Source organism: Leucoraja erinacea, unplaced genomic scaffold (assembly GCF_028641065.1).
Source record: "Leucoraja erinacea ecotype New England unplaced genomic scaffold, Leri_hhj_1 Leri_107S, whole genome shotgun sequence".
NCBI classification, from domain to species: Eukaryota; Metazoa; Chordata; class Chondrichthyes; order Rajiformes; family Rajidae; genus Leucoraja; species Leucoraja erinaceus.
This window is the reverse complement of record NW_026575319.1, coordinates 287,374-312,500: the sequence shown is the minus strand read 5'-3', so window position 1 is coordinate 312,500 and position 25,127 is coordinate 287,374. Positions and strand designations below refer to the sequence as shown.

The 25,127-nt window shown below is 42.4% G+C and overlaps 1 protein-coding gene across 1 annotated transcript in view; it reads right to left on the bottom strand.

Moving 5' to 3' along the window:
- LOC129715255 (uncharacterized) overlaps positions 1-25,127 on the bottom strand; it is a 34,849-nt gene that overhangs the window by 622 nt on the left and 9,100 nt on the right. Inside the window, exons 3-9 of the mRNA XM_055665112.1 lie at positions 21,348-21,617; positions 16,912-17,028; positions 16,714-16,815; positions 15,809-15,937; positions 11,813-11,893; positions 4,232-4,339; positions 569-655 (exon numbers count right to left, since the gene is read on the bottom strand). Of these exons, the coding sequence (XP_055521087.1) occupies positions 606-655; positions 4,232-4,339; positions 11,813-11,893; positions 15,809-15,937; positions 16,714-16,815; positions 16,912-17,028; positions 21,348-21,617 (857 nt within the window). The 3' untranslated portion in view covers positions 569-605. The remainder of the gene's footprint in view (positions 1-568; positions 656-4,231; positions 4,340-11,812; positions 11,894-15,808; positions 15,938-16,713; positions 16,816-16,911; positions 17,029-21,347; positions 21,618-25,127) is intronic.

Genomic DNA, 25,127 nt, shown 5'->3' with positions numbered 1-25,127 from the left:
TCATATTGGGCACAAACATTGTGGGCCTGTGTTGTACTGTTCTATGTTCCATGTCCTACCAATTTCCTTCTCATGTCAATCTACAGGTCAGTAGCTCCCTATGTTCTCACTTCCTCATTTCTTAAGGACTGTAGCTCAATTTGTTACCTTCTAATTTGCAGATACAATTCTGGAATCTGTCTGTTGAGAACCAGAGTATCCAATATTTCCATAGGCAGCTCTTCAAATTCAGTACAAATTCCACTTATTTTGTCTGTTAGGGGGCACATTAATCTTGCAGACTCTTTCCATTTCACATACCTACAGCATCGCTGAGTCCATTTTTATGTTGTTACTCTGGATTCAATCATGTTTTCTGGAAAATAGTGATGAGAGGGCAAGAGATGAGAAGCAGAGAGTGAAGGCAGAAAGGGAGGGTAAATGGTGGAAGGAATGAAGTGACAATAAGGGAAAGTGGTGAATGAAAGGGGTGTGTGTGTGTGATAGAGATATAGAATAAAAGAGGAATGGGTAATTGCACTCAAGAGTTTCACATGACTTTTTAGATCATATGTACTTGGTACATTACCTGAAAACAGTGTACATTTTTGAAGCTGTATAAGCTTTCATTTTGACCAAAGTCGACTCGATCTTTTCGAAAGATTCCATGTCTGCACTGTAAATAAAATATACAATACATTCAATTAAAAATGTAAATAATTGAAAATTAGCTTTTGTCTTGATTAGCCATTTGAAGTGACATCGTCTCTTTGACTATTGCAGCCCCATTGCATCCCGGATCAACAACTAACATGCTGGATTGGCATTTATTTAGTAGCTTAAATGTAGCAAAACATCCAAAAGCAGAACCCCAAAGCATCTAATGCATGGCCTTGTGTGTGCCACAGAGTTAAAGAGCTGTCATTGAGTCAACAAGTCACAGCACAGAAACAAGGCCTTTGGTACACTGGATCTGTGGTGGTCATCAAGCTCTCATTTAATATAATCCTACAGTAGCCTTGTTTTATTTAACTCTCACCATTCTCTTCAACTCTCCACAAACTCTGCCTCCCTACACACTAGGACCAATTTACAGCAGCTAATTAATCTACCAGACTTTGAAAGCTTGAAGCCAGTTGGAGAGCAGCTATCTTGCTGAAAGCAGGAATAAACTTCAAAACTTTTTTTTAATCGTCAGGAAGAAGTTGAAGAGTTTTTTTCAGTGTTTCTGATTATGGAGGCAGAACGTTAGATCGTAGCTGGCATCTGATTCGGTTAACTAAAGGTAGTGGCAGTACATACAAGGGGAAGCAAAGCTAGGAAATTGACAGTGGGCGAGCAGCCATCTTGCTGAAAGCAAGAATCAACTTTAAAAGTGCAATGTTGCGGAAAAATACAACTTGAGGCTTTGGCTCGAGAGGCTTTGCTCCAGAGGGCAGCAGCAACAAGCAGGAATGTAAAGAGGAGTTGTCGAATACACAAAGGAGGCATGCAGGGTCACGTCGTGAGCTGCAGATACATGATGTGGGAGGTGGTTGATCCCTTGGTGGGCCATGAAGCTACCAATGATGTATGTAGAACAACAAAATATATTTTACTGAGGGAATTTGAGCAGCTAGAGGCTAAATAGAAAAGCAGGACCAAAAAGGTAATAATCTCTAGATTGCTACCTGAGCCACGAGCAAATTGGCATATAGTTGATAAGATTAAATAGTTGAATGTGTGGCTCAAAGATTAGCATGGGAGAATGGCATTTGAATTTTGTAGGACATTGTGGAAGGAAGGTTATCTGACGGGATGGACTCCACTTGAACCCAGCTGGGACCAGGGTCCCGGAAATCTGCATAACTAGGATTGTAGCTAGTACACTAAACTGTGTGTGTGTGCGTGTGTGTGTCGGACAGAGTGTTTAAGAAGGGATAACAGATTATGGTCATGTATAATCAGGACCAATGTGAGAAGACTTGTTCCTGAACCTGTTACATCCAGGTTCATGAACTGCCTCTCCCCACAGCCATCAGGCTATTAAACTCGACAACAAACAGACTCTGAACTGTGGGTACACAAAAATGCTGGAGAAACTCAGCGGGTGCAGCAGCATCTATGGAGCGAAGGAAATAGGTGACGTTTCGGGCCGAAACCCTTCTTCAGACTGATGAGGGGTGGGGGGGAGAAGGAAGGAAAAAGGGAGGAGGAGGAGCCCGAGGGCGGGGGGATGGGAGGAGACAGCTAGAGGGTTAAGGAAGGGGAGGAGACAGCAAGGGCTAGCAAAATTGGGAGAATTCAATGTTCATGCCATCCGGACGCAAGCAACCCAGGCGGAATATGAGGTGCTGTTCCTCCAATTTCCGCTGTTGCTCACTCTGGCAATGGAGGAGACCCAGGACAGAGAGGTCGGATTGGGAGTGGGAGGGGGAGTTGAAGTGCTGAGCCGCCGGGAGTTCAGGTTGGTTATTGTGGACCGAGCGGAGATGTTCGGCGAAATGATCGCCCAATCTCCGCTTAGTCTCCCCGATGTAAATCAGCTGACATCTAGAGCAGCGGATGCAGTAGATGAGGTTGGAGGAGATACAGGTGAACCTTTGTCGCACCTGGAACGACTGCTTGGGTCCTTGAATGGAGTCGAGGGGGGAGGTGATGGGACAGGTGTTGCATTTCTTGTGATTGCAACGGAAAGTGCCCGGGGATGGGGTGGTACGGTACGGGAGGGAATAATTGTACTCTGAACTGAATAGTACTCTTAACAGCCTATTGCACTTTATCTGTTTATTTATGTGTATATTGAACTGAACTGTTCTGTATTTATGCCTACATAATTCTGTTGTGCTGCAGCAAGCAAGAATGTGATTGTCCTATTTGGGACACATAACAATAAACTCTCTTGACTTGACTTGAGAAGAGGGTGGTGACTATCGAACTAAATCTGTTATATTTGAATACACATTGTACACAGAACAAAGTGGATGAGCTTGCCGCACAGTTAGAAATTTGAGGGTATGAGAGGAAAGTGAGAAGAAGGACATTCTTGTGATTGAGGCAGTGCAGCGTAGGTTCACCAGATTGATCCCTGGGATCGCGGGACTGTCATATGAGGAAAGATTGAAAAGACCAGGCTTGTATTCACTGGAGTTTAGAAGGATGAGGTGGGATCCTATAGAAGCAGATAAAATTATAAAAGGACTGGACAAGCTAGATGCAGGAAAAATGTTCCCAATGTTGGGCGAGTCCAGAACCAGGGGCCACAGTCTCAGTATAAAGGGGAGGCCATTTAAGACTGAGGTGAGAAAACACTTTTTCACCCAGAGAGTTGTGTGAATTTGTGGAATTCCCTGCCACAGAGGGCAATGGGGGCCAAATCATTGGATGGATTTAAGAGAAAGTTAGATAGAGCTCTAGGGGCTAGTGGAATCAAGGGATATGGGGAGAAGGCAAGCACGGATTATTGATAGGGGACGATCAGCCATGATCACAATGAATGGCGGTGCTTGCTCGAAGGGCCGAATGGCCTCCTCCTGCACCTATTTTCTATGTGTCTATGTTTCTATGGTTGTGAAGCTTCTAATAAACAATAGAAGGTAACTAAAAAGGCCATACGGGGAGCAAAGATAAAATATAAAAGTAAGCTCGCTAATAGTATGAAAGAGGATAGCAAAAGTTTCTTCAGATATAAAAAGAGGCGGGTGAGCATTGGACAGCTGTAAAATGATGCTGGAGAGGTGATAATGGGGAATAAAGTACTTGAACACTCCCCAGAGCCCTACCATTTACTGCGTACATTCTGCACTAGTTGAGCTTTCCAAAGTGCATCACTTCACACTTGTTTAAGTTTAATTCCATCTCAGATTTAGGTTAGTTTATGGTTATATACAACACTGAGGGAAATTGGAGGCCTGTGAGCAGTGGTGTGCCATAAAGCCCAATGTCATACAGCATGAAAACAGGCCCTTTGGCCCATCCTGCTTATGATGATCAAGGTCCTGCAGTAATTTTAATAACCATCTTTGCATTCTACCATAACACCCACTTTAGTAACAACCATTTAGAGGGCCTGCATGTGAATTCAAATGCACTAGATTATTAACAAAGCGTTGATAGTTCAAATGAAGGGATAAATGCTGGCCTAGACGGCAAATTCTGTGAGCAAAAAAAAATGCACTTTTGTACAAATTGAAGAGCAAATCAAAATTACATCTCATCATCACGACAAACACAAATCCTGATATTTCCTTGTTGCCTTTGCATTATTACTTACTTCTCTTCACTGCGAAGATAAAAGATAGTCCCACAATGGATATGAAAAGCATCAATGTAGACACAATTGCTACTGCAATATCACCATATGGATAAGTGCACATTTTAACTGTAGAAGCAAAAAAAACAACAGCCTAAGTTATAAGGTCACATGTTCCATGGACATAATATTACATTTTCACAAGTATGGTAACTTGCACTACAGTAAGATTGTGTCAATGACAATTAAATTGTAGCATTTTATATCACATAGAGCACGTAAACAGGCCCTCCATGGGCCATGCAAACCAAAGATACTAGAGGAGCTCTCATCTTTGATGCAAACCAAAATGCCACATATACTCTAGTCCCACCTGTCCATGTTTGGCCCATATCCCTCTCAACCTTTTCTAACCATATACCTGCCCAATTGCTTTTACCTGTTGATATAGTACCTGCCTCAACTATCTCCTCTGGCAGCTCCTTCCATCGACCCACCGTGTGAAAATGTTGCCCCTCAGGTTCCAATTAAATCTTTGCCCCCTCACCTTAAATCTATGTCCTCTGATTCTTGATTCCGCTACACTGGGTAAAATGCTGGGTACGCTCTGTGGAATCTATTTTTATCTATTATTTATCTATTCCCCTCATGTTCCTTTACACTTCCATGAGGTCACCCCTTTTCATCCTGCACTTGAAGGAATGAAGTCCTAGCCTGCCCAACCTCTCCCTATAGCTCAGACCCTCAAGTCCTGGCAATATCCTTGTAAACATTCTCTGCACTCTTTCCAGCTTAACTACATCTTTCCCATAGCAAGGTGACCAAACGTGAACACAATATTCCAAATACAGCCTATATTGTACAACTGTAACCTAACATGTCAAATTCTATACTTAGTATTTTTTTTTTTTTCACACAGAGAGTGGTGAATCTCTGGAACTCTCTGCCACAGAGGGTAGTTGAGGCCAGTTCATTGGCTATATTTAAGAGGGAGTTAGATGTGGCCCTTGTGGCCAAGGGGATCAGAGGTTATTGGAGAAAAGGCAGGTACGGGATACTGAGTTGGATGATCAGCCATGATCATATTAAATGGCGGTGCAGGCTCGAAGGGCCGAATGGCCTACTCCTGCACCTAATTTCTATGTTTCTATGTACCCTAACTGAAGAAGGGCAACGTACCAAAAGTCTTCTTGATCACCTGATCTACCTCTGACACCACTTTCAAGGAACTATGTACCTGCACTCCTAGATCCTTCTGCTCTCCAATACTCCCAGGGCCTATCCATTCACAGTGAAGGTCCTGCCTTGATTTGACTTCCCAAAGTGCAACACCTCACACTTATCTGTATTCAACTCCATTAATCATTCCTCAGTCCACTAACTTAATTGATCCAGATCCTGCGATAATTTTTGATAACCATCCTGTAATTTTTGATAACCAACAATAAACTGACACAATACACAATACCAAAGAACTATACTGTGAAGCTGGAGTGAATACTGCACATTTGGAGGGATAGTATTCAGAAAATACTGCACTGTTGGAGCGGCAGTACAGAAAGAACTATCAAAGCTTAGTCCATAATCTTGTGCATTTGAATTCACATGCAGGCCCTCTAAATGGCTGTGACTAAAGTGGGTGTTATGGTAGAATGCAAAGATGGTTATCTAAAATTACAGCTGCTGAATGAATCTGTTCAAATCTGAGAGATTTATTTGGCAGCCAAAGGTGTCAGGGGACGGAAAACCAAGATGGGTGCTGCTAGTCAGTGACGGCCCCATTGAATGAATGTGTTCCTATGTATTATTGTACAATTACTGCTTGACTACAATAGTGCAAGGCTTGGATAGAGAATGGTAAAAGGCTTATATAGAGTGGATGTGGAGAGGATGTTTCCACAAGTGGGAGAAGCTTGGACTAGAGGTCACAGCCTCAGAATTAAAGGACGTTCTTTTAGGAAGGAGATGAGGGGGAATTTCTTCAGTCAGAGAGTGGTGAATCTGTGGAATTATTTGCCACAGAAGGCTGTGGAGGCAAAGTCAATGGATATTTTTAAGGCAGAGGTAGATTCTTGATTAATACGGGTGGCAGAGGTTGTGGGTTGAGAATGGAGTTAGGAGGGAGAGATGGGTCAGCCATGACTGAATGGCGAAGTATTGATGGGCCGAATGGCCTAATTCTACCCATATCAATTATGATCTTATGACTAATAAATGACAGTGCCCCAGAACTTTTACACACGTGGGACATAGAACAGCACAAGAACAGGTTTATTTATCAATGAACAATACCAGCAAATTCATGGGCGAGGACATTGGTTTCTGTCCATTTGTAACCTGTCCTATTGTCCATTGACATGATGCCAAGATCATCACTTATCTACCTGCACGTCACCCATATCCCTCCATTCCCTGCACATAAAGATGTCTATCCAAAAGTCTCTTAAATGCCACTATTGTATCTGCTTACGAGATATATATAATCTACATCAGCCACCACCTCCGGCAGCACGTTCCAGGCACTCACCGCCCACTGTGTTAAAAACCTGCCCCCCGCAAATCCTTTAAACTTAGCCCCTCTCACCTTAAAGCTGTGCCCTCTAGTATTTGATTATTCCATCCTGGGAAAAAAAGATTCTGTCTGTCTCCCTATCTATGCGTCTCATAATTTTATATACTTCTATTAGGTATCCCCGCAATCTCCGGCATTCCAGAGAAAACACTCCGTCTGTACAACCTCTCCCTGAAGCGAATACCCCCTAATCCACGCATCATTCAGTCTGAAGGAGGGTTCCAACCTGAAACATCACCCAATCTTTCTCTCCAGAGATGCTGCCTGTCCCGCTGAGTTACTCCAGCAATTTGTTGTTATATTTCTGGTAAACCTCCGTCTCTGCCCTTTCCAAAGCCTCCACATCCTCCCTGTAATAGGGCGACCAGAACTGCACACAAATACTCCAAATACTAAGCAAAGTACTATAAAGCTGCATGGTGACATCCTGACTCTGATACTCCAACCTATCAAGGCAAGCATACCGTATGCCTTCTTCCCCACTCTCTTCTCGTTTTGGCGCTTTCAGGAAGTTATGGACATGGAGAAACTCAACGGGTGAGGCAGCATCCATGGAGAGAAGGAATTGTCAACGCTTCGGGTCGAGACCCTTCTTCAGACTGATGTCGGGGGGGGGGGGAGGCGGGAAAAAGAAAGGAAGTAGGCGGAGACAGTAGGACTTGTGGGAGAACTGGGAAGGTCAGCGTAGACTCCCATTCCCACTCTGACCTTTCTGTCCTTGGCCTCCTTCATTGGCAGAGTGAGGCCCAGCGTAAATTGGAGGAGCAGCACCTCATATTTCGCTTGGTTAGTTTTACACCCCAGCAGTATGAACATTGACTTCTCTAATTTTAGATAGCCCTTGCTTTTTCCCTCCTTCCCTGCTCCCTTCCCAGTTCTCCCATGTCCCAATGTCTCTGCCTACTCCCTTTCTTTTTCCTGCCCCCCCAACATGAAGAAGGGTGTCGATCCGAAACTTCGCCAATTCCTTCTCTCCATAGATGCTGTCTCACTCGCTGAGTTTCTCCAGCATTTTTTGTCCACCTTCAATTTTTCTAGCATCTGCATTTCTTTCTTAAACTAATACCACAGTGTTAACTTCCGTTGATGCTCTCTTCACTTCAATGCATACTAATGAACAAAAAAGTTCAGCAGCCTTTGGAGTGAGTATAAACAGTCAATAAGATCCATTCAGGTCTCTAACCTCTTCATCCAGTTCAGCTGCACAATGTCTCCTCTATTCTTCCCAAAAAGTAAGACATTGCTCATTTGCATGAATTTACTATGGCCTTGTCTTGCTTTCAAGTAAACTGATGATATATGTTCCTTGATTTCATAATTAAGGAATCTTCATCCTGGCACTCTTATCCTCCAATGCCAAAATGATCGCACCTCCCCTTCAGGTAATTATTTCTTCTTCTGGAACACACTGAAGCATTTGGACACAATGTGCGGCTGCAAATCCTATTGGCTGTTTGAAATTCAGTTCCTTATCAATGAACAACACTAGAAAATGCATGGGCAAGGGCATTGGTTTCTGTGCCGTTGTAACTTGTCCTGTTTGTACAGACCTACCTTCTCCAGAATTAGTCCTAGTGCACCAGGATCCAAATCCCTCCACCCTGCACACCTTTAACAGCCATGTATTCAGCTGATCTATTGTCACGTACCTTTAACATGAGCGCATGGCAGTCAGTAATCATGAGATTACTACCTTTAAGATGCTGCTTTCCAATTTGGCTACTAACTCTTTAAATTCATATTGTAGCACTTTTTCCATAGCTTCCTGAAAGTGACCAGGGTGAAAATGTCAAAGACAAGAGGGCATAGCTTTAAAGTTTAGAGGGGCAAAGATTAAAAGATATGTGAGAGTTTTTTCATCAAGGTATATCTGAGGCCTCTGTGGGATGCTAGAGAGGAAATTGCAGGAGCCCTGGCTGAGATTTAAGAGTCATCATTCAATACAGTTGAGGTGCTGGAAGACTGGAGGGTGGCAAATGTTGTGCATCTATTCAAGAAGGGCTGCAGGGAAAAGCCTGGGAATTACAGGCCAGGGAGCCTGACATCTCTAGTCGGAAAGTTACTCAAGAGTATTTTGAGGGATCCAAGATATATGCACTAGGGATAGTCAGCATTGGTTTGTATGTTGGAGACAGTGTCTCACAAATCCGAGTGACTCTTTTGTAGATATGACCAAAAAGGTCGATGAGGGCAGAGCTGTAGATGTTGTGTGCATGGATTGTAGTAAGGCATTCGACAAGGTTCCGCATGGTAGGCTGCTCTGGAAGGATAGATCGCATGGGATCCAATGAGAGATAGCTGAATGGGCAACAAATTGGCTTCATGGAAGGAAGTAGAGGGTGATGGTGGAAAGTTGCTTTTAGATCTGGAGGCCTGTGACCAGAGGTGTGCCTCAGGGTTCGGTGCTGGACCCATTCCAGTTGGTCATCTATAGCAATGATTTAGATGAGAACATACATGGCATGATTAGCAAGTTTGCAGGTGACACTAAAGTACGTGGTATTGTAGATAGTGAAGATGGTTGTCTAAATTTGCAGCAGGATCTTAATCGGTTGGGCAGGTGGGCTGAGCAATGGTTGATGGAATTTAATACACAGAAATGTGAGGTGTTGCATTTTGGGAAGTGTAACATGGGTATGAGCACTACACAGTGAATGGGGAGTGTTGTATAGCATAGGCATCTACGAGAGCAGATACATGGATCCTTGAAAGTGGCAGAAGATAGGGTGGTCAAAAAGGCTTTTAAAGTATTATGTTCAGTTTTGGGCACCATAGTGTAGGAAGGATGTTTATCAAGCTAGAAAGGATACAAAGACGATTTACGAAGATGTTGCCAGGACTTGAGGGCCTGAGCTATAGGGGGAGGTTGAGCAGGTTAGGACTCTATTCCTTGGAGCGCAGGAGAATGAGGGGTGATCTTATAGAGGTGTACAAAATGTTGCGAGAGATAGATTGGGTCCAGTCTCTTACCCAGAGAAGGGGAATCGAGAACCAGAGGACATAGTTTTAAGGTGAGGGGGGAAAGATTTAATAGGAACCTGAGGGGTTACGTTTTTACACAAAGGGTGGTGGGTGTATGGAACGAGCTGCCGGAGGAAGTAGTTGAGGCAGGTACTATTGCAATGTTAAGAAACATTTAGACAGGTGTGTGGATAATGCTGGCAGGTGAGACTAGTTTTGATGGGACAGGTTGGTTGGGGTGGGCAAGTTGGGCCGAAGGGCTTGTTTCCAAGCTGTGTGACAAGGGATGGTTGGCAGATGAGTCAGGGGGGGAGAGAAGGGTGGAGATATTTAGTTCAGGAGTTGGAGTATCATGTTTCAGCTGTACAAGGTGTTAGTAAAGTGTCATTTGGAGTACTGTGTATAGTCTACTATAGGAAACTTGTCATTAAACTGTAAAGAGGACAGACAAATTATCTAAGATTTAACCAGGTGTCGAGGGTTTGAGTTTATACGGAGAGGCTAGATAGGCTGGGAAGAATGGGAAATTGAGGGGTGTCCTTGAAGGTAAAGTATATCAAATCATAAGAGGCAGGGATACAGTGAATAGCCACAGCTTTGGCCCCAATCCAGGGAAGTCCAATAATACAAAAGACACAAAATGCTGGAGTAACTCAGCAGATCATGCAGCATCTCTGGATAACTTTTTCTACACAGAGGATGCTGGGTATGTGGAACGAGCTAGTTGAGGCAGGTACAATTATGATATTGGACATGTACATGGATAGGAAAGGTTTGGAGGCATATGGGTGAGACGTAGGCGTGGGATTAGCATGGTAAATCAAGGTGGTTAGCATGAACGAGGTGGGCTGTAGGGCCAGTTTCCATGCTATATGATTCTATAAGATCTATGGATCCTTGCGATTTATCAACAGAATTTTACTTTCTTGACTATTAATGGTCTCACACAACTGGTGAGCAGTATGTTCTAACCTTTCAATGTTTTGCTTTGAGGAGAAATAATACCGTCAAACTGAAATATACAGCAATGTCTTCAATGTTGAATGTTCAGTCACAGTCCAGAGATTGAGGCAAAGATGTGAAAGTGAGCAAGGTTTCTAATTAAACTTAATTATATTGTGATTCGGGCAATTTCTTAAATCCAATTGTGCTTATTGGGAATTCTTATATTATCCCCAAACACCTCAGGATGAGGAGAGATGCAACATTCAACAATGGGTACCACAGGAGCATTGCTGTGCTTCTGGCAGTGGAACATCAAGTTTTGAGTGAAGATAAGGCCCTCTTGATCGCCCCTTAGTCATAGGGAGGTGAGGGGGCTGGTATGACTCCTTCCATTTTCCTATCTAACTTCCTTGAAACTGTCCAGTATCAACTGGTGCATGGGAGGAAGAACTAACTGAAGTAAAAACAGTAAACGTTGGAAATGTATGGCAGATTAGGCAGCATTTGCAGGAAAAGAATTCCAGCAATTGAAGCTGCAGTGTTCGTGGTCAATGACTGACTTACCAAAGACAGTTGCAGGAGGAATTGGGGTCACAACCAGGAAAAGCACTTCAGGAAGTTAAGAAAAAGCCCATGTCTTACTGCTTCAGCACTCTGTGTGCTTGGTGTGAAAAATGCCGCACACCCTGCCTTGACTTTAAGACCCATTGGACGGCTAAGGCTGAAAGCAGAAAAATGCTGAAATCGCAGGCCAGTTAGCACCTGCAGAAAAGAGAAAGGGCTGATTAATGACATTTCGATTCTGATGAAGGGTTTACACCCAAGGCATCAATAACAGTCTTTCCTCTTTTCAGTTGCTGCCTGAACAGCTGCATATTTCTGGCATTTTCTGTATATCTTGGACATATTAATGATTTTCCTTTTAGCTGTATTGTCAAGCATTTATTAGAGATCAACAAAGGATTCTGTGGGACATTTTGACAAGTGTCATAATCCTACCTAGTTCTCATGGAGAAGAATTGTTGTAAACGGCATCTTCTCAATCAAATATTCACTCACGCATTTTAAAATTACCAACAATAGAAATATTGTGAATGTATTCTAAGTTTTGTTGTAACACTCACCATTTAGAGATGCTTCGTAAATTGGTAGAGGTGAAATTATTACGTTGAATATTCCACTTCCTAGTATAATGTAACGCTCACCTGTCAGTGTGCCAAAGTTTAAAAAATCGTTACATCTAGCTGTGCATGAGATAGATGAAGCATGAGATATTTTGCAAACAAAAGATTATCAGTGCAGCATAACTGATGTGCCATGGTTTGGAACCAGAAGGACAAGGCTTCTAGCCCACTCAAGGAACCCGAGTCCACAATCCAAGCTGTCACTGTCAGAGGGGCCATACTTTTGGGTCAAATAATGAACTAAAGGTCTATCTGTTCACATGGCAGTTTGCTAAGAAGTGCACTTATCCTGTTTTGTTAACAAAATTGTTTGGTTTCCTGCTTTACAACTATGTATCAAAAATCCTTAATTGGTTATAAATCACTTTGGGAATTACTGCCATCAGAAAAAATGCTATAGTACCAGTGTTTTTAAGTTATTTTAGGGGTATTGTTTAAATAGTTACTAAACATTACTTTCCTACGGCATGGCATGAGAGCAGCACTGCGAGTCACCCATGTTGTTTTAATGACAGTATCAAGATTAAAGTCTTAGGGTAGGATTGCAGTTCTTAGGATAATCTTCTCGAGCATCATAACAGTTCTACATTCATTCTCATTCAACCTGTTGTTGACTTTCCCTGTGTACTGAAACTCAGAATTAGTGTTGGCATCCAGCCAGCAGTGCAATTTCTGCAGCGAGGTCTAACACTTCGATCCAGATGGAAATGTTGCAAATGAATAAATAGATAAATGAGAGGAGTGGAAATTTGGGAGCTTCTTGTCAGTAGATCAGAGGGACCAGAACATGGTCTGTGAATCCTTCAGCTGAGGCCTACAATGCAGGCAAATGCCCATGTTCATTAGTTATAGGTTTGTGTCATAGGAGCAGAATTAGGCTATTTAGCCAATCGAGTGTTCTACAGGCCCCCAAATAGTCAACATGAATTAGAAGAGCAAATATACCAGGAGAATGGAGGCAGCTACAGGTCTAATATGCTTGTCGTAGTAGGGGACTTTAACTTTCCCAATATTGACTGGGAATTTCAAAGTGTGAAAGATTTACACAGGGTGGAATTTGCCAAATGTGTTCAGTAGAGTTTCCTCCAAATATGTAGAGGGCCCCACACGAGAGAGCAAAACACTTGATCTAGTCTTGGGAAATTAGGAGAGGCAAGTGGATGAAGTGTTCATGGAGGAGCCTTTTGGGACAAGATAGTTTAAGATAGTTATGAATAGAGACAGAGCAGACCTATGAGTTAAAATGCTAAATTGGGACAAGGCCAACTTTGAGGGTATGAGAGGAACTCACTCAAGTTGATTGGAGTAAGTTGTTTGAAGGAAAATGAACGTCAGGAAAGTGGGATGTTCCTAAAAGTATGCTGACAAGAGTCCAGGACATGCATATTTTCTTGTTGGAGTAAAGGGCAGATGAGCGTAAGAGAGCTTGGATGACTTGGGAAATTGAGACTCTGGTCAAGTGTAAGAAAGAGACATGGGACAGGTATAAGCAGCTGGGGTCAAGTGTATCCCTGGAGGAGTTTCGGGAATTGCGGAGCAAACTAAAAAAAAAATCAGAAGAGCGAAAAGTAGCTCTGGCAGATAGCATTAAGGACAATCCCAAATGATATTTTCTTTCTTTCTTATAAGTAAATGATCTTATACATTCATAACGTCATTGAGTGTGGAAACAGGACCTTCAGCTAAACTTGTCCACACCGACCAACATGTCCCATGTACACAAGTCCCACTTGCCTATGTTTGGCCCATATCCCTCTAAACCTATCCATGTGCCTGTACAAAATGTTTCTTAAACATCGCAATAATCCCTGTTTCAACTATCTCCTCTGGCAGCTTTTTCCATACACCCTATGCGTGATAAAGTTACTCCTCAGATTCCTATAAAATCTTTCACCCTTCATCTGCAACTAAGTTACAGAGAAAGGTTGAACAAGTTAGGGCTTTATTCTTTGGAGCGCAGAAGGTTAAGGGGGGACTTGATAGAGGTTTTTAAAATGATGAGAGGGATAGACAGAGTTGACGTGGAAAAGCTTTTCCCACTGAGAGTAGGGAAGATTCAAACAAGGGGACATGACTGGAGAATTAAGGGACAGAAGTTTAGAGGTAACATGAGGGGGAACTTCTTTACTTAGAGAGTGGTGGCTGTGTGGAATGAGCTTCCAGTGAAGGTGGTGGAGGCAGGTTCGTTTTTATCATTTAAAAATAAATTGGATAGTTATATGGACGGGAAAGGAATGGAGGGTTATGGTCTGAGTGCAGGTATATGGGACTAGGGGAGAATACGTGTTCGGCACAGACTAGAAGGGTCGAGATGGCCTGTTTCTGTGCTGTAATTGTTATATGGTTATATGGTTATATCTTAAACTTATGCCCTTTGGTTCTGGATTCACCTACTGTGGGCAAGAGACTCTGTGCGTCCACCTGTTCTATTCCTCTCATGATTTCTCCCCTTATCCTCCTGCGCCCCAGGGAATACAGTCCCTGCCTACTCAACCTCCCTCTATAGCTCACCCTTGAGTCCTAGAAACATCCTTGTAAACCCTCTCTGCAGCCTTTCCAATTTAACAATATCTTTCCTCTAACATGGTCCCCAGAACTGAACACAATACTCTACATTCGGCCTCCGCATTATCTCACATAACTACAACATGACATCCCAACTTCTACATTCAATACTCTGACTGATGAAGGCCAATGTGCCCAAAGCCTTTTTGACCACCCCATCTACCTGTGACCCCACCTTCAAGCAACTATGTACCTGCACTCCTTAGACTCCACAACCATCTGTGGCAATGAATTCTACAGATTCACCCCCTCACGGCTAAAGACATTTCTCCTCATCTCCTATTTAAAGGCACGTTATTTTATTCTGAGGCTGTGACCTCTGGTCCTAGACTTTCACACGAATGGAAACATCCTTTCCACATGCACTTTATCCATGTCTTTCATTATTTGGTAAGGTTTCATGAGGTCCCCTTCATCCTTCTAAACTCCAGCGAGTACAGGCCCAGAACCATCAAACGCTCATCATATGTTAACCCAATCATCCCCCGGATTATTCTTTGAAACCTCATCTGGACTCCCTACAACGGCAGCACATCCCTCCTCAGATATGGGGCCTAAAACTGATCACAATACTTCAAATGTGGTCTGACCAGCACCTTATAAAGCCGTAGCATTACATCCCTGCTTTTATACTCTAGTCCTCTCGAAATGAATGCTAACATTGCATTAGCCTTTGTTACTATTAATTCCCCTTGCAAATTAACCTTTTGAGAATCCTGCACCAGTACTCTAAAGTTCGTTTGCGCCTTTAATTTTTGAATCCTGTCCCCATTTACAAAATAGTCTATGCCTTTGTTTCTCCTACCAAAGTGCATGATCGCACACTTTGCTCCACTTTGCTCCATCTCCCACTTCTTTGCCCACTCTCCTAACTTGTCCAAGTCCTTCTGCAGATTCCCTGCTTCCTCAACACTACCTGCCCCTCCATCTATCTTTGAATCATCGGCAAACTTGGCCACAAGACTATCAATTCTATAATCAAAATCATTAATATAAAATGTGAAAAGTAGCAGACCCAATATCCGACCCCTGCGGTCTCCGGCAGCCAACAGGAAAAAAGTCCTCTTTATTCCCACTCTTTGTCTGCTGCTATTCAGCCAATCTTCTATCCATGCTAGCATCTTCCCTCTAATATATTGTTTCTCAACTTGTTTAGCAGCCTCAAAAGCAGCACCGTAGCATGTCAGGGATCTAGGCCGAACACAGCCAGATAGGACTTGCTCACATCGACATATCTTGAGGTGGACCGAGAGGCGGTTAGCACTCGGATTTCACAATGGTTACTTTACTTCTGGGTGGACTAGTATTTTCGGTGATTATAAATGACCTAGAATCAAATATAGTGATCAGCAATGTAAAGGTTAAACTTACGTTTTTTCACCAGAAATGAAGCTAGTTCTTCCCTGAAAGGATGGAGGTAAAGGAAGGCAATATAGCCAGTCATTCCAAGCAGATGAAAAACTACAATCCCTGAGATTATTCTGTATACTACAAAAATATCTTGGATACAAAAAAAAAGCACAATGAAAGGAAATGTTCACAACTTCAGATACAGATTTTAATAAATTTGTTACATAAAAGGTATTTTCATTATTATTATCATTATTATTATTATTATTATTATTAATGTTTTATGTGTCATTCCTAACTGTCACTGTATGTCATGTTGTCACTTGCGGGCAGAGCACCAAGGCAAAGTCCTGTGAATACCTGGCCAATAAACCTATTCATTCATTCATTCATTCATTCATACAACATTCTGATAAACCTCCTCTACATCCATTCCAAAGCCTTCACATCTTTACCGTAATGGGGCGACCAGAACTATACACAGTGTTCCAAATGCAGCCTAATCAACGTCCTATATAGCTGCATCATGACTTCCTTACTCTTATGCTCAATGCCCCTAGCAATGAAGGCCAGCATATCATATGCCATTATTTACCAATTATTGGGTTAGCAATCAAAGGCTTGGGTTAGTAATTGGGAGCAATGAATTCAAATAACCATATAACCATATAACAATTACAGCACGGAAACAGGCCATCTCAGCCCTACAAGTCCGTGCCGAACAAATTTTTTTTCCCCTTAGTCCCACCTGCCTCAGACTCATCGCAATAAATTTGTAAATGTTCTCTGAAATGGCTGAGTAAACGACTAAGCGCAAGGGCTTAACGGCATTAATGCATGGGAAATAAATAGGTTTTGTCAGTAATGTTCATAAAATGTGAAATAATTTAAAAACACATATAATATATTTTGGAATAAAGACCTACCCGAATCCAAGATGCAGAGTATTGAAGAAATCAATAAACATACGTAGGACTTCATTTCAATGACCATAAAGGCAATGGTCGATCGCTCTTGATACTTATTAGCTGTAGATACACAAATTAAATCGACAGATTCATTGAACATCTTAAAAACGTAGTAAATTTGTAATGAAGAACAGGAACAGAAAATGTATACAGTACCCTTGTATTTCTTTAACGAATAGAACATGATGAAAACAGTCGCAGCAAGAGACATCGATGTACTGACGAAAGCAACAACAGAGGTGACAAGGATGCGTTTGTGGAGAAATTGAATTCCTGAAACAGAGATCTGCAGTAAATTTACTTAAATTTAATTAAATTCCAACCTATAGTAGTAAACAGAACTGTTTAAAATCAATATACATGCAAACTAATATCACAAACTAACACTACTTTTAATATGTGTGTATGCCTGATGGGACTCGTCAGCCTGGGAAGGCAGTCCATCTAGGAGAGGGAAAACTCTGATTTAAAACCTCCACTACATGGCCATATCCAGCCATGGACAAGACTCTAGGAGTAAACCTCAAGAAAATCCAGTCGGAGCCCATAAGGCAGTTCGTCATTGTCTACAACCTTGCTCTGGCAGCTCCTGGTGATGTCCCTGGTGCCAAACTGTAACGGCCCTGCTGTTCCTTTGGATCGAACAGCGACGTGGAGAGGGGAAACGTGCTGCATGGGCAACAGCCTGTCCTCCATATGACATCGCCCAGGCTTGTATCCAACCAGGATGCATCACCCATGGTCAGTCATGACCGAGAGGGGTCTACTATTCCTCATGTACATGTTTTTATTGTTCAAGTGGTCCAGTGCAGTTAGTTTGTGTTAATAATGGTAAGACAAGGAAATTGTAATTGATTTCAGGAAGCAAAGCAGTACACACACCTTAAGAGCGCCGAAAGTATCATTCTTAGGAATAATTATCAGCAGCTATTTGCCCAGCACACCAATAAATCTACTTCCTTAGAAGGCTTAGGAAGTTCAGCATGTCCCCACCAACCCTCACAAACTTCTACAGATGCACCGTAGAAAGCAATTTACTATCAGGATGCATCCCAGCATGGTTTGGGTACAGCTCCATAGCCCAGACCATCATGCAAACCAACCTCCCTTCCATTGACTCTATCTACACTTCATAGAAACATAGAAAATAGGTGCAGGAGTAGGCCATTCGGCCCTTCGAGCCTGCACCGCCATTCAATATGATCATGGCTGATCATCCAACTCAGTATCCTGTACCTGCTTTCTCTCCATACCCCCTGATCCCTTTAGCCCTTTCACACTGCCTCGGCAATGTCAGCAGCATAATCTAGGACCAGTCTCACCCCAGTCACTCCCTCGTCTCCCCTCTCCTGTCAGGCAAGAGGTACAGCAGTTTGAAAATGCATATCTCACAGATTCAGGGACAGTTTCTTCCCAGCTGCTGTCACGCAACTGAACTGTCTTCTCACCAGCTGGAGAGCGGCCCTGACCTCCGATCTACCTTATTGGAGACCTTTGATTCTTTAATCTTATTCGGAGGTTACCCACTTTGGCGGCAAAAACAAGGGTGCAGATTATTATCTCAATGGGGTTAGGTTAGGCAAGGGGGAGGTGCAGCGAGACTTGGGCGTCCTTGTACATCAGTCACTGAAAGTTGGCATGCAGGTGCAGCAGGCAGTGAAGAAAGCTAATGGAATGTTGGCCTTCATAACAAGAGGATTTCAGTATAGGAGTAAAGAGGTTCTTCTGCAGTTGTATAGGGCTCTGGTGAGACCACATTTGGAGTATTGTGTCCAGTTTTAGTCTCCTAATTTGAGGAAGGACATCCTTGTGATTGAGGCAGTGCAGCGTAGGTCGAGTCCAGAACCAGGGGCCACAGTCTTAGAATAAACGGGAAGCCATTTAAGACTGAGGTGAGAAAAAACGTTTTCACCCAGAGAGTTGTGAATTTGTGGAATTCCCTGCCACAAAGGGCAGTGGAGGCCAAGTCACTGGATGGATTTAAGAGACTGGGTGGATCTGCAGACTCACAGATTAGAAGTTTTAGTTTGGTGTCAGAGTATGAGTGGAAATAGTTTTCTACCATGATCACGACACACGTTATGAGACGACACACCTTTATAAGATAAATCTTTTATATTATTTATATGATGTGAATGGATCAGCGATTTAAAACGGAAAGTTATGAGTTACTTCTTTGTTTTGTATTATTTCAACAAACGATTAATTAATCAAGAAACGACGTCTGGAAAAAGATTCATCTTTGCTGCCTTTTGTGTGTCGTGAGTGCGTTACCTTGAATTCATCTCCGATAATTAATGGTTATCGAAATTGGATTTTGAGAATGTTGTAAAAACTGCCATTATACGCCCTGAAGGTGGCAGCAAAGGTAAATAGAGTGGTAAAGAAAGAATATTGTATGCTTGTTTTCATAGGTTGGGGCATTGAGTATAAGAGTCAAACAGTCATAATGCAGCTATACCATCAGAAAAGCAGTAGTGAGTAGTGAGTAGTGAATAAAGAATAGATAACATCAAACAGGAAATTAGGGAAGCGTGGAGCAAAAGTACAGCAGTTATCATGGGTGACTTAAATTTACATATGGATTTGCCAAACTAAATTGGTAAAAATACTGAGGAGGAGGATTCCACGGAGTGTAAGGTACACAAAAATGCTGGAGAAACTCAGCGGGTGCAGCAGCATCTATGGAGCGAAGGAAATAGGTGACGTTTCGGGTGTATACAGGATGGTTTTCTAAGCCAAATTGTAGAGGAACACTCTAGAGGGCAGGCCATCCTAGCCTGGGTATTGTGCAAAGGATTGTGAGGAAGGATTAGTTAGCAATCTTGTTGTGCAAAGCCCCTGGGGAACAGTGACCATAATATGGTAGAATTCTGCATTGAGATGGAGAGTGATACAGTTACTTCAAAGACAAGGGTCTTGAACTTAAAGAAAGGTAACTGATTGTAGGTGACTGGAATTGGTTAGGATAGACTGACAAATGATACTTAAAGGGTTGACGATGGAGATGCAATGGCAAAGATTTAAGGATTGCATGGATCAATTACAACAAATGTTCATCTCTGTTTGGCGTAAAAATAAAACAGGGAAGGCGGCTCAACGGTGGCTAACGAGGGAAATTAGGGGAATTGTTGTGTTAAATCCAAGGCAGAGGCATATAAATTGGCTAGAAGAAGCAGCACACTGGAGGACTGGGGGAAATTTGGAATTCAACAAAGGAGGACAAAGGGGTTAATTAAGTGGGGGGGAATTAGAGCAAGAAAGAAAGCTTGCGGGAAATATAAAAACTGAGTGTAAAAGCTTCCATAGATATGTGAAGAGGAAAAGATTAGTGCAGACAAGTGTTAGTCCTGTCCAGTCAGAAACAGGTGAATTTATAATGGGAAAACAAGGAAATGGCAGACCTATTAACCAAGTACTTTGATTCTGTCTTCACTAAGGAAGACACAAATAATCTTCTAGAAATACTAGGGGACTGGGGATCTCATGGGAGGGAGGCACTGAAGGAAATCCACATGTCAGGAAATGGTGTTATGTAAATTGTTGGGACTGAAGGCAGATAAATCGTCAGGGCCTGATGGTCTGCATTCCACAGTACTCAAGGAGGTGGCCCTAGAAATCGTCAACGTCAAAGTCAAATTTATTCGTCACATGCACCATCTAAGGTACAGTGAAATGAATTTGCCAGCAGCGATACAATTGAAATAAGAACACACAATACACAATAGAATTTAACATAAACATCCACCACAGCATTCTTCACTGTGGTGGAAAGCAACAAAGTTCAGCCAGTCCCCCTCCTTTGTTCATCCGTGGTCGGGGCCAGAAACCCTCCGTAGTCGCCGCTACGGACGGCCGTGTGTAACAGGCCCTCTGGTCAGAACTCCGTGGTCGTGACGGTCGAACACACTTTGCGGCTGAGTGCCCGAATCGGTCACTTTTTTACCGGAGACCGCGGCTTTGGGATGTTATAGGCCACAGGCCGGCGGTCGGAGCTCTTCTCCGCCAATCCCGGCAAGGGATCCCAGGCTCCGGATGAGAAGTCTACGCCACTCCCGCGGCTAGAAGCTCCGCAGACCACAGCCCCATGATGCCAAAGTCATCAGGCCAGCGATCGGAGCACTCCTTTCTAGCGACCCCCGGCAAGGGTTCACCCCGCTCCGCGATGGAAAAGTCTATGCTGCGCCTGCTGCTGAAGCTCAGGGCCCAACTCCAGGAAAGGCCACTCCAATCCAAGCTGTTAGGCCGCGAGGGAGGCGGAGAAGCAAAATGGAAAAAGTCGCCTCTCCGTCGAGAAAGTGACAGAAAAACGGTTTCCCCCTTTTCCCCCACCACCCCCCACATAAAACATACCGAGAGACACTTGACAGAGAAATCTATAATGTGTGAATTAATTTATAAAAGAGTTGATTTCATCACCCACCCAATAACTACCGATGAAAGGAACACAATGTATTTAAGACATCAATGTATTACAGGTAAAAAGATTGGCAGATGGAAATATATTCCAAAATGTTGCTGTGACATAAATATTAGTCACATGGTCAATAATTGATAATCTGTCAATATGATGAAACTGCTTTAAAACCTACCATCAATAAGGAGGAAGTGGGTTATATTTTGCTCGCTTGTGCTGTCAACAGCTACACATGTGTAAAAGCCACAGTGGTCCATGTCCACTCTGCTAATAGACAGAGTACTGTTGTTATCTTTCAGGATATACCGTGAACCGTTAGTTATTGGTATTTTTCCCTTCAGCCATAAGATTGTCGTTGGATTTCCCTTTTTCGCAATGCAGCTGAGTTGAACATTGTTGGCTATGTAGACCGGTTCTTGAATAATCAAGGGTGTGGACAACGTTTCTGTTGGGAGAAATAGTTCCATTAGAGTTCCAAAGCATTTCCAAATAGTTCCAAAGCATTTAGATTGTAAACTAATTTGATAATGGCTCATTCAATGAAACTTGCTCACAAAAACTCCGTCATAACCCATCTCCAACATAAGCATGCAAATCTGCTGCAACAAAGTACATCAAATTTGCTACGATGTTGAGAACTATATTCTAGACACTTCATCTTATACTTTTCTCTATATATTGCACGAGTTTTTACTTGAATTTATGTATAGTATTATCTGATCTGATTGGACAGAACAAAAAGAAAACATTTCACTGTACCTCAGTACATGTGACAACAATAAACCTAAGCTTCTTTCTGTTAACTTAATTCTGATAAGTAAAACTATTCACATTATTTTCAAAATCCTGCATGGAGACACAGAGAGCAGATATTGGAATCTGAAGCAATAAAACTGTTGGATAAACTAAGCAGGTCAGTAATTACAGTGAAGAGAACGTGAAAGGCTATACAAAAGACCAGAGGTGGAACTGGCGAATTCCTCTGACAGAGCAGATGCAGATATAATTGGTTTTAACAATTTGATCATTCTAAAACATTATGATTACATTTATCTGTAAAATAATTGTTATTTTCTCTCAATGATTCAAATCTGTTTCAATCTTCTCAGCTTATGTACTTGTACCCAAAAATGATCAATTTCTGCCATGAATAAACTCAGCAACTGGGGCTCCAGAGCTCTCCTGGGTGGAGAATTCAAAGCTTTACTATCTTCAAAGCCAATAAGTTTCTTTTCACCCTATCCTGAATGACCAATTTCCTGGTACTTGATATTCTAGACAGGGAAAAGAATAACTTTGCAATAACCTTGTCATCCACTTTCAATGAGTTCATGTGTCATTGTTCTGAACTCAAAAATAGTACAGGCTCTCAGGTTTACAAATACCTGACTTATGGACACGTGTTTGATCAAGCTCCCATAATATTATTCAATTCAAAATATGACATATGTTTGTTCCCTCTAGTTTCTAGTTTTCTCTCTCTAGTTTTCTCTATTTTTTAGTAATTGTAGAGTCACCAAAAAGCTTTTTGGCCAAACTCATCCATGCTAATCAAGATGCCCATCTAGGTGGGCTGGTCCCATTTCCTGCATTTGGCCCATATCCCTCCAAACATTTCATATCCATGCAACTCTTCAAATGTTTTTATATTTTCATGACCATAATCATACTTTATTAGCCAAGTATGTTTTGCAACATATGAGGAATTTGATTTGCCATACAGTCATACCAATAAAAAGCAACAAGATACACAAAATACATTTTAATGGATAGGATCTATATCACAAACAGCAGAAGTCCCGGCACAGATCCCTATGGATCTCCACTGGTCACAGACTTCCAGCTTGAATATTGTCCTTCCGCCACAACGCTTTGTCTTTGATCAGTACGCCAGTTCTGAATCAATACGACCAGGTCACTGCAAATCCCATGCATCTTAATCTTCTGGATCAGCCTACCATGAGGGACTTTATCATATGTCTTACTAAAATACATGTTGACAACATTCAACATCCTACTCTCATTGATCACCTCTGTCACTTCCACAAAACACTCGATCAGTATCCATTATAAAGGATTGATCTTTTGATTTTTTATTAGCCAAGTATGTATACATACAAGGAATTTGCCTCGGTGCTTTGCTCGTATGTAACAACATAATATACAGTAGACAACTAAAAATAAAACATTATCATTTAAACATGTGAAGAATGAAATAAAATAACAGAGCTAAAGTAGGCTACAGACTTTTAGCCGTTGAGTAGAGCCACTGCTCGTGAACAAAACTGTTTTTATGTCTGGCTGTGGCGGCTTTGACAGTCCGGAGTCGCCTTCCAGAGGGAAGGTCAACGAGTAATTGGTTCATGATAAAATAGGCAAAAGTCAGCATGGTTTTGTGAAGGGGAGGTTTTGCCTGACAAATCTGCCGGAATTCTTTGAAGAAATAAGTAGCAGGCAGACAAAGGCAGACAAAGGCAGAAGGGTCTCAACTCGAAACTGGTCTATCGTCAGTAGATGTTCTAAAAGCCTTTAATAAGGTGCCACACGCGAGGTTGCTAAGGAAGATGAAAGCCCATGGTATGAAAGGGCAGATACTAGCATGGACAGCAGGTTAGCTAGATGGCAGAAGACAAAGGGTGGCAATAAAGGGGGATTATTCTGGTTGGTTGCCAGTGACTAGCGGATTTACGCAGGGGTCGGTGCTGGGGCCGCTACTCTTGAAGTTGTATATTAATGATTTGGATGAGGGGATTGAAGGCTTTGTGGCCGTTTGCATATGATAGGAAAATAGGTGGAGGGACAGGTAGTGCAGATAAAGCAGGGACTATGCAGAAAGACTTGAACAGGTTGGGAGAGTGGGCAGAGAAGTGGCAGATGGAATATAATGTAACAAAGTGTGGACTCATGCATTTTGGTAGTAGAAATAAATGCGTAACTATTTTCTAAGTGGGGAGAGAATCCAGAAATCGAGGTGCAAAGGAATTTATGAGTGCTGGTGGAGGATCCCCAAAAAGTTAATCTGTAAGTCAAATCGGTAGTAAAGAAAGCAAACGCATTGCTAGCATTTATTTCAAGCGGGATATAATGCTAAGGCTCTATAAGGCGCTGGTCGGGCCGCATTTGGAATATTGTGAGCCATTTTGGGCACCATACCTGAGGATGTGCTGGCTCTGGAGAGAGTCCAGAGGAGGTTTACAAGGATAATCCCAGGAATGAGTGGGTTGAAGAGGTTTGCGTGTTGTACAAACACTCATTTAATATTTAAACGCACAGTTTAATATGAATGAATGAATGAATGATTGAATGGATGCATGAATGAATGAATGATTTAATGAATAAGTTTATTAGCCAAGTATTCACATCCAAGGAATTTGCCTTGGTGCTCCGCTTGCAAGTGACAATATGACATACAGTAACAATTAAGAATGACACATAAAACATTAAACATTAATAATAAGACATTATAGTTTAAACATGTGAATGAAATAAAATATCAGAGCAAAAGGAGGCTACAGACTTTTGGCTATTGAGTAGAGCTACTACTTGTGGCAAAAAGTTTTTATGTCTGGCTGTGGCAGCTTTGACAGTCTGGAGTCGCCTTCCAGAGGGAAGTGATTCAAAGAGTTTGTGGCCAGAGTGAGAGGGGTCAGAGATGATCTTACCCGCTCACTTCCTGGCCCTTGCAGTGTAAAGTTCGTCAATGGGGGGAAGGTTGCAGCCAATAATCTTCTCTGCTGATCGGACGATTCGCTGCAGCCTCCGGATGTCGTGCATGGTGGCTGAGCCAAACCAGACCATGATGGAGAAGGTGAGGACAGACTCTACGATGGCAATGTAGAATTGGACCATCATTGCCTGTGGCAGATTGTGCTTCTGCAGCTACCGCAGGAAGTACATCCTCTGTTGTGCCTTTTTGACTGTGAAGTCGATGGTAGCCCCCCATTTCTGGTCCTTG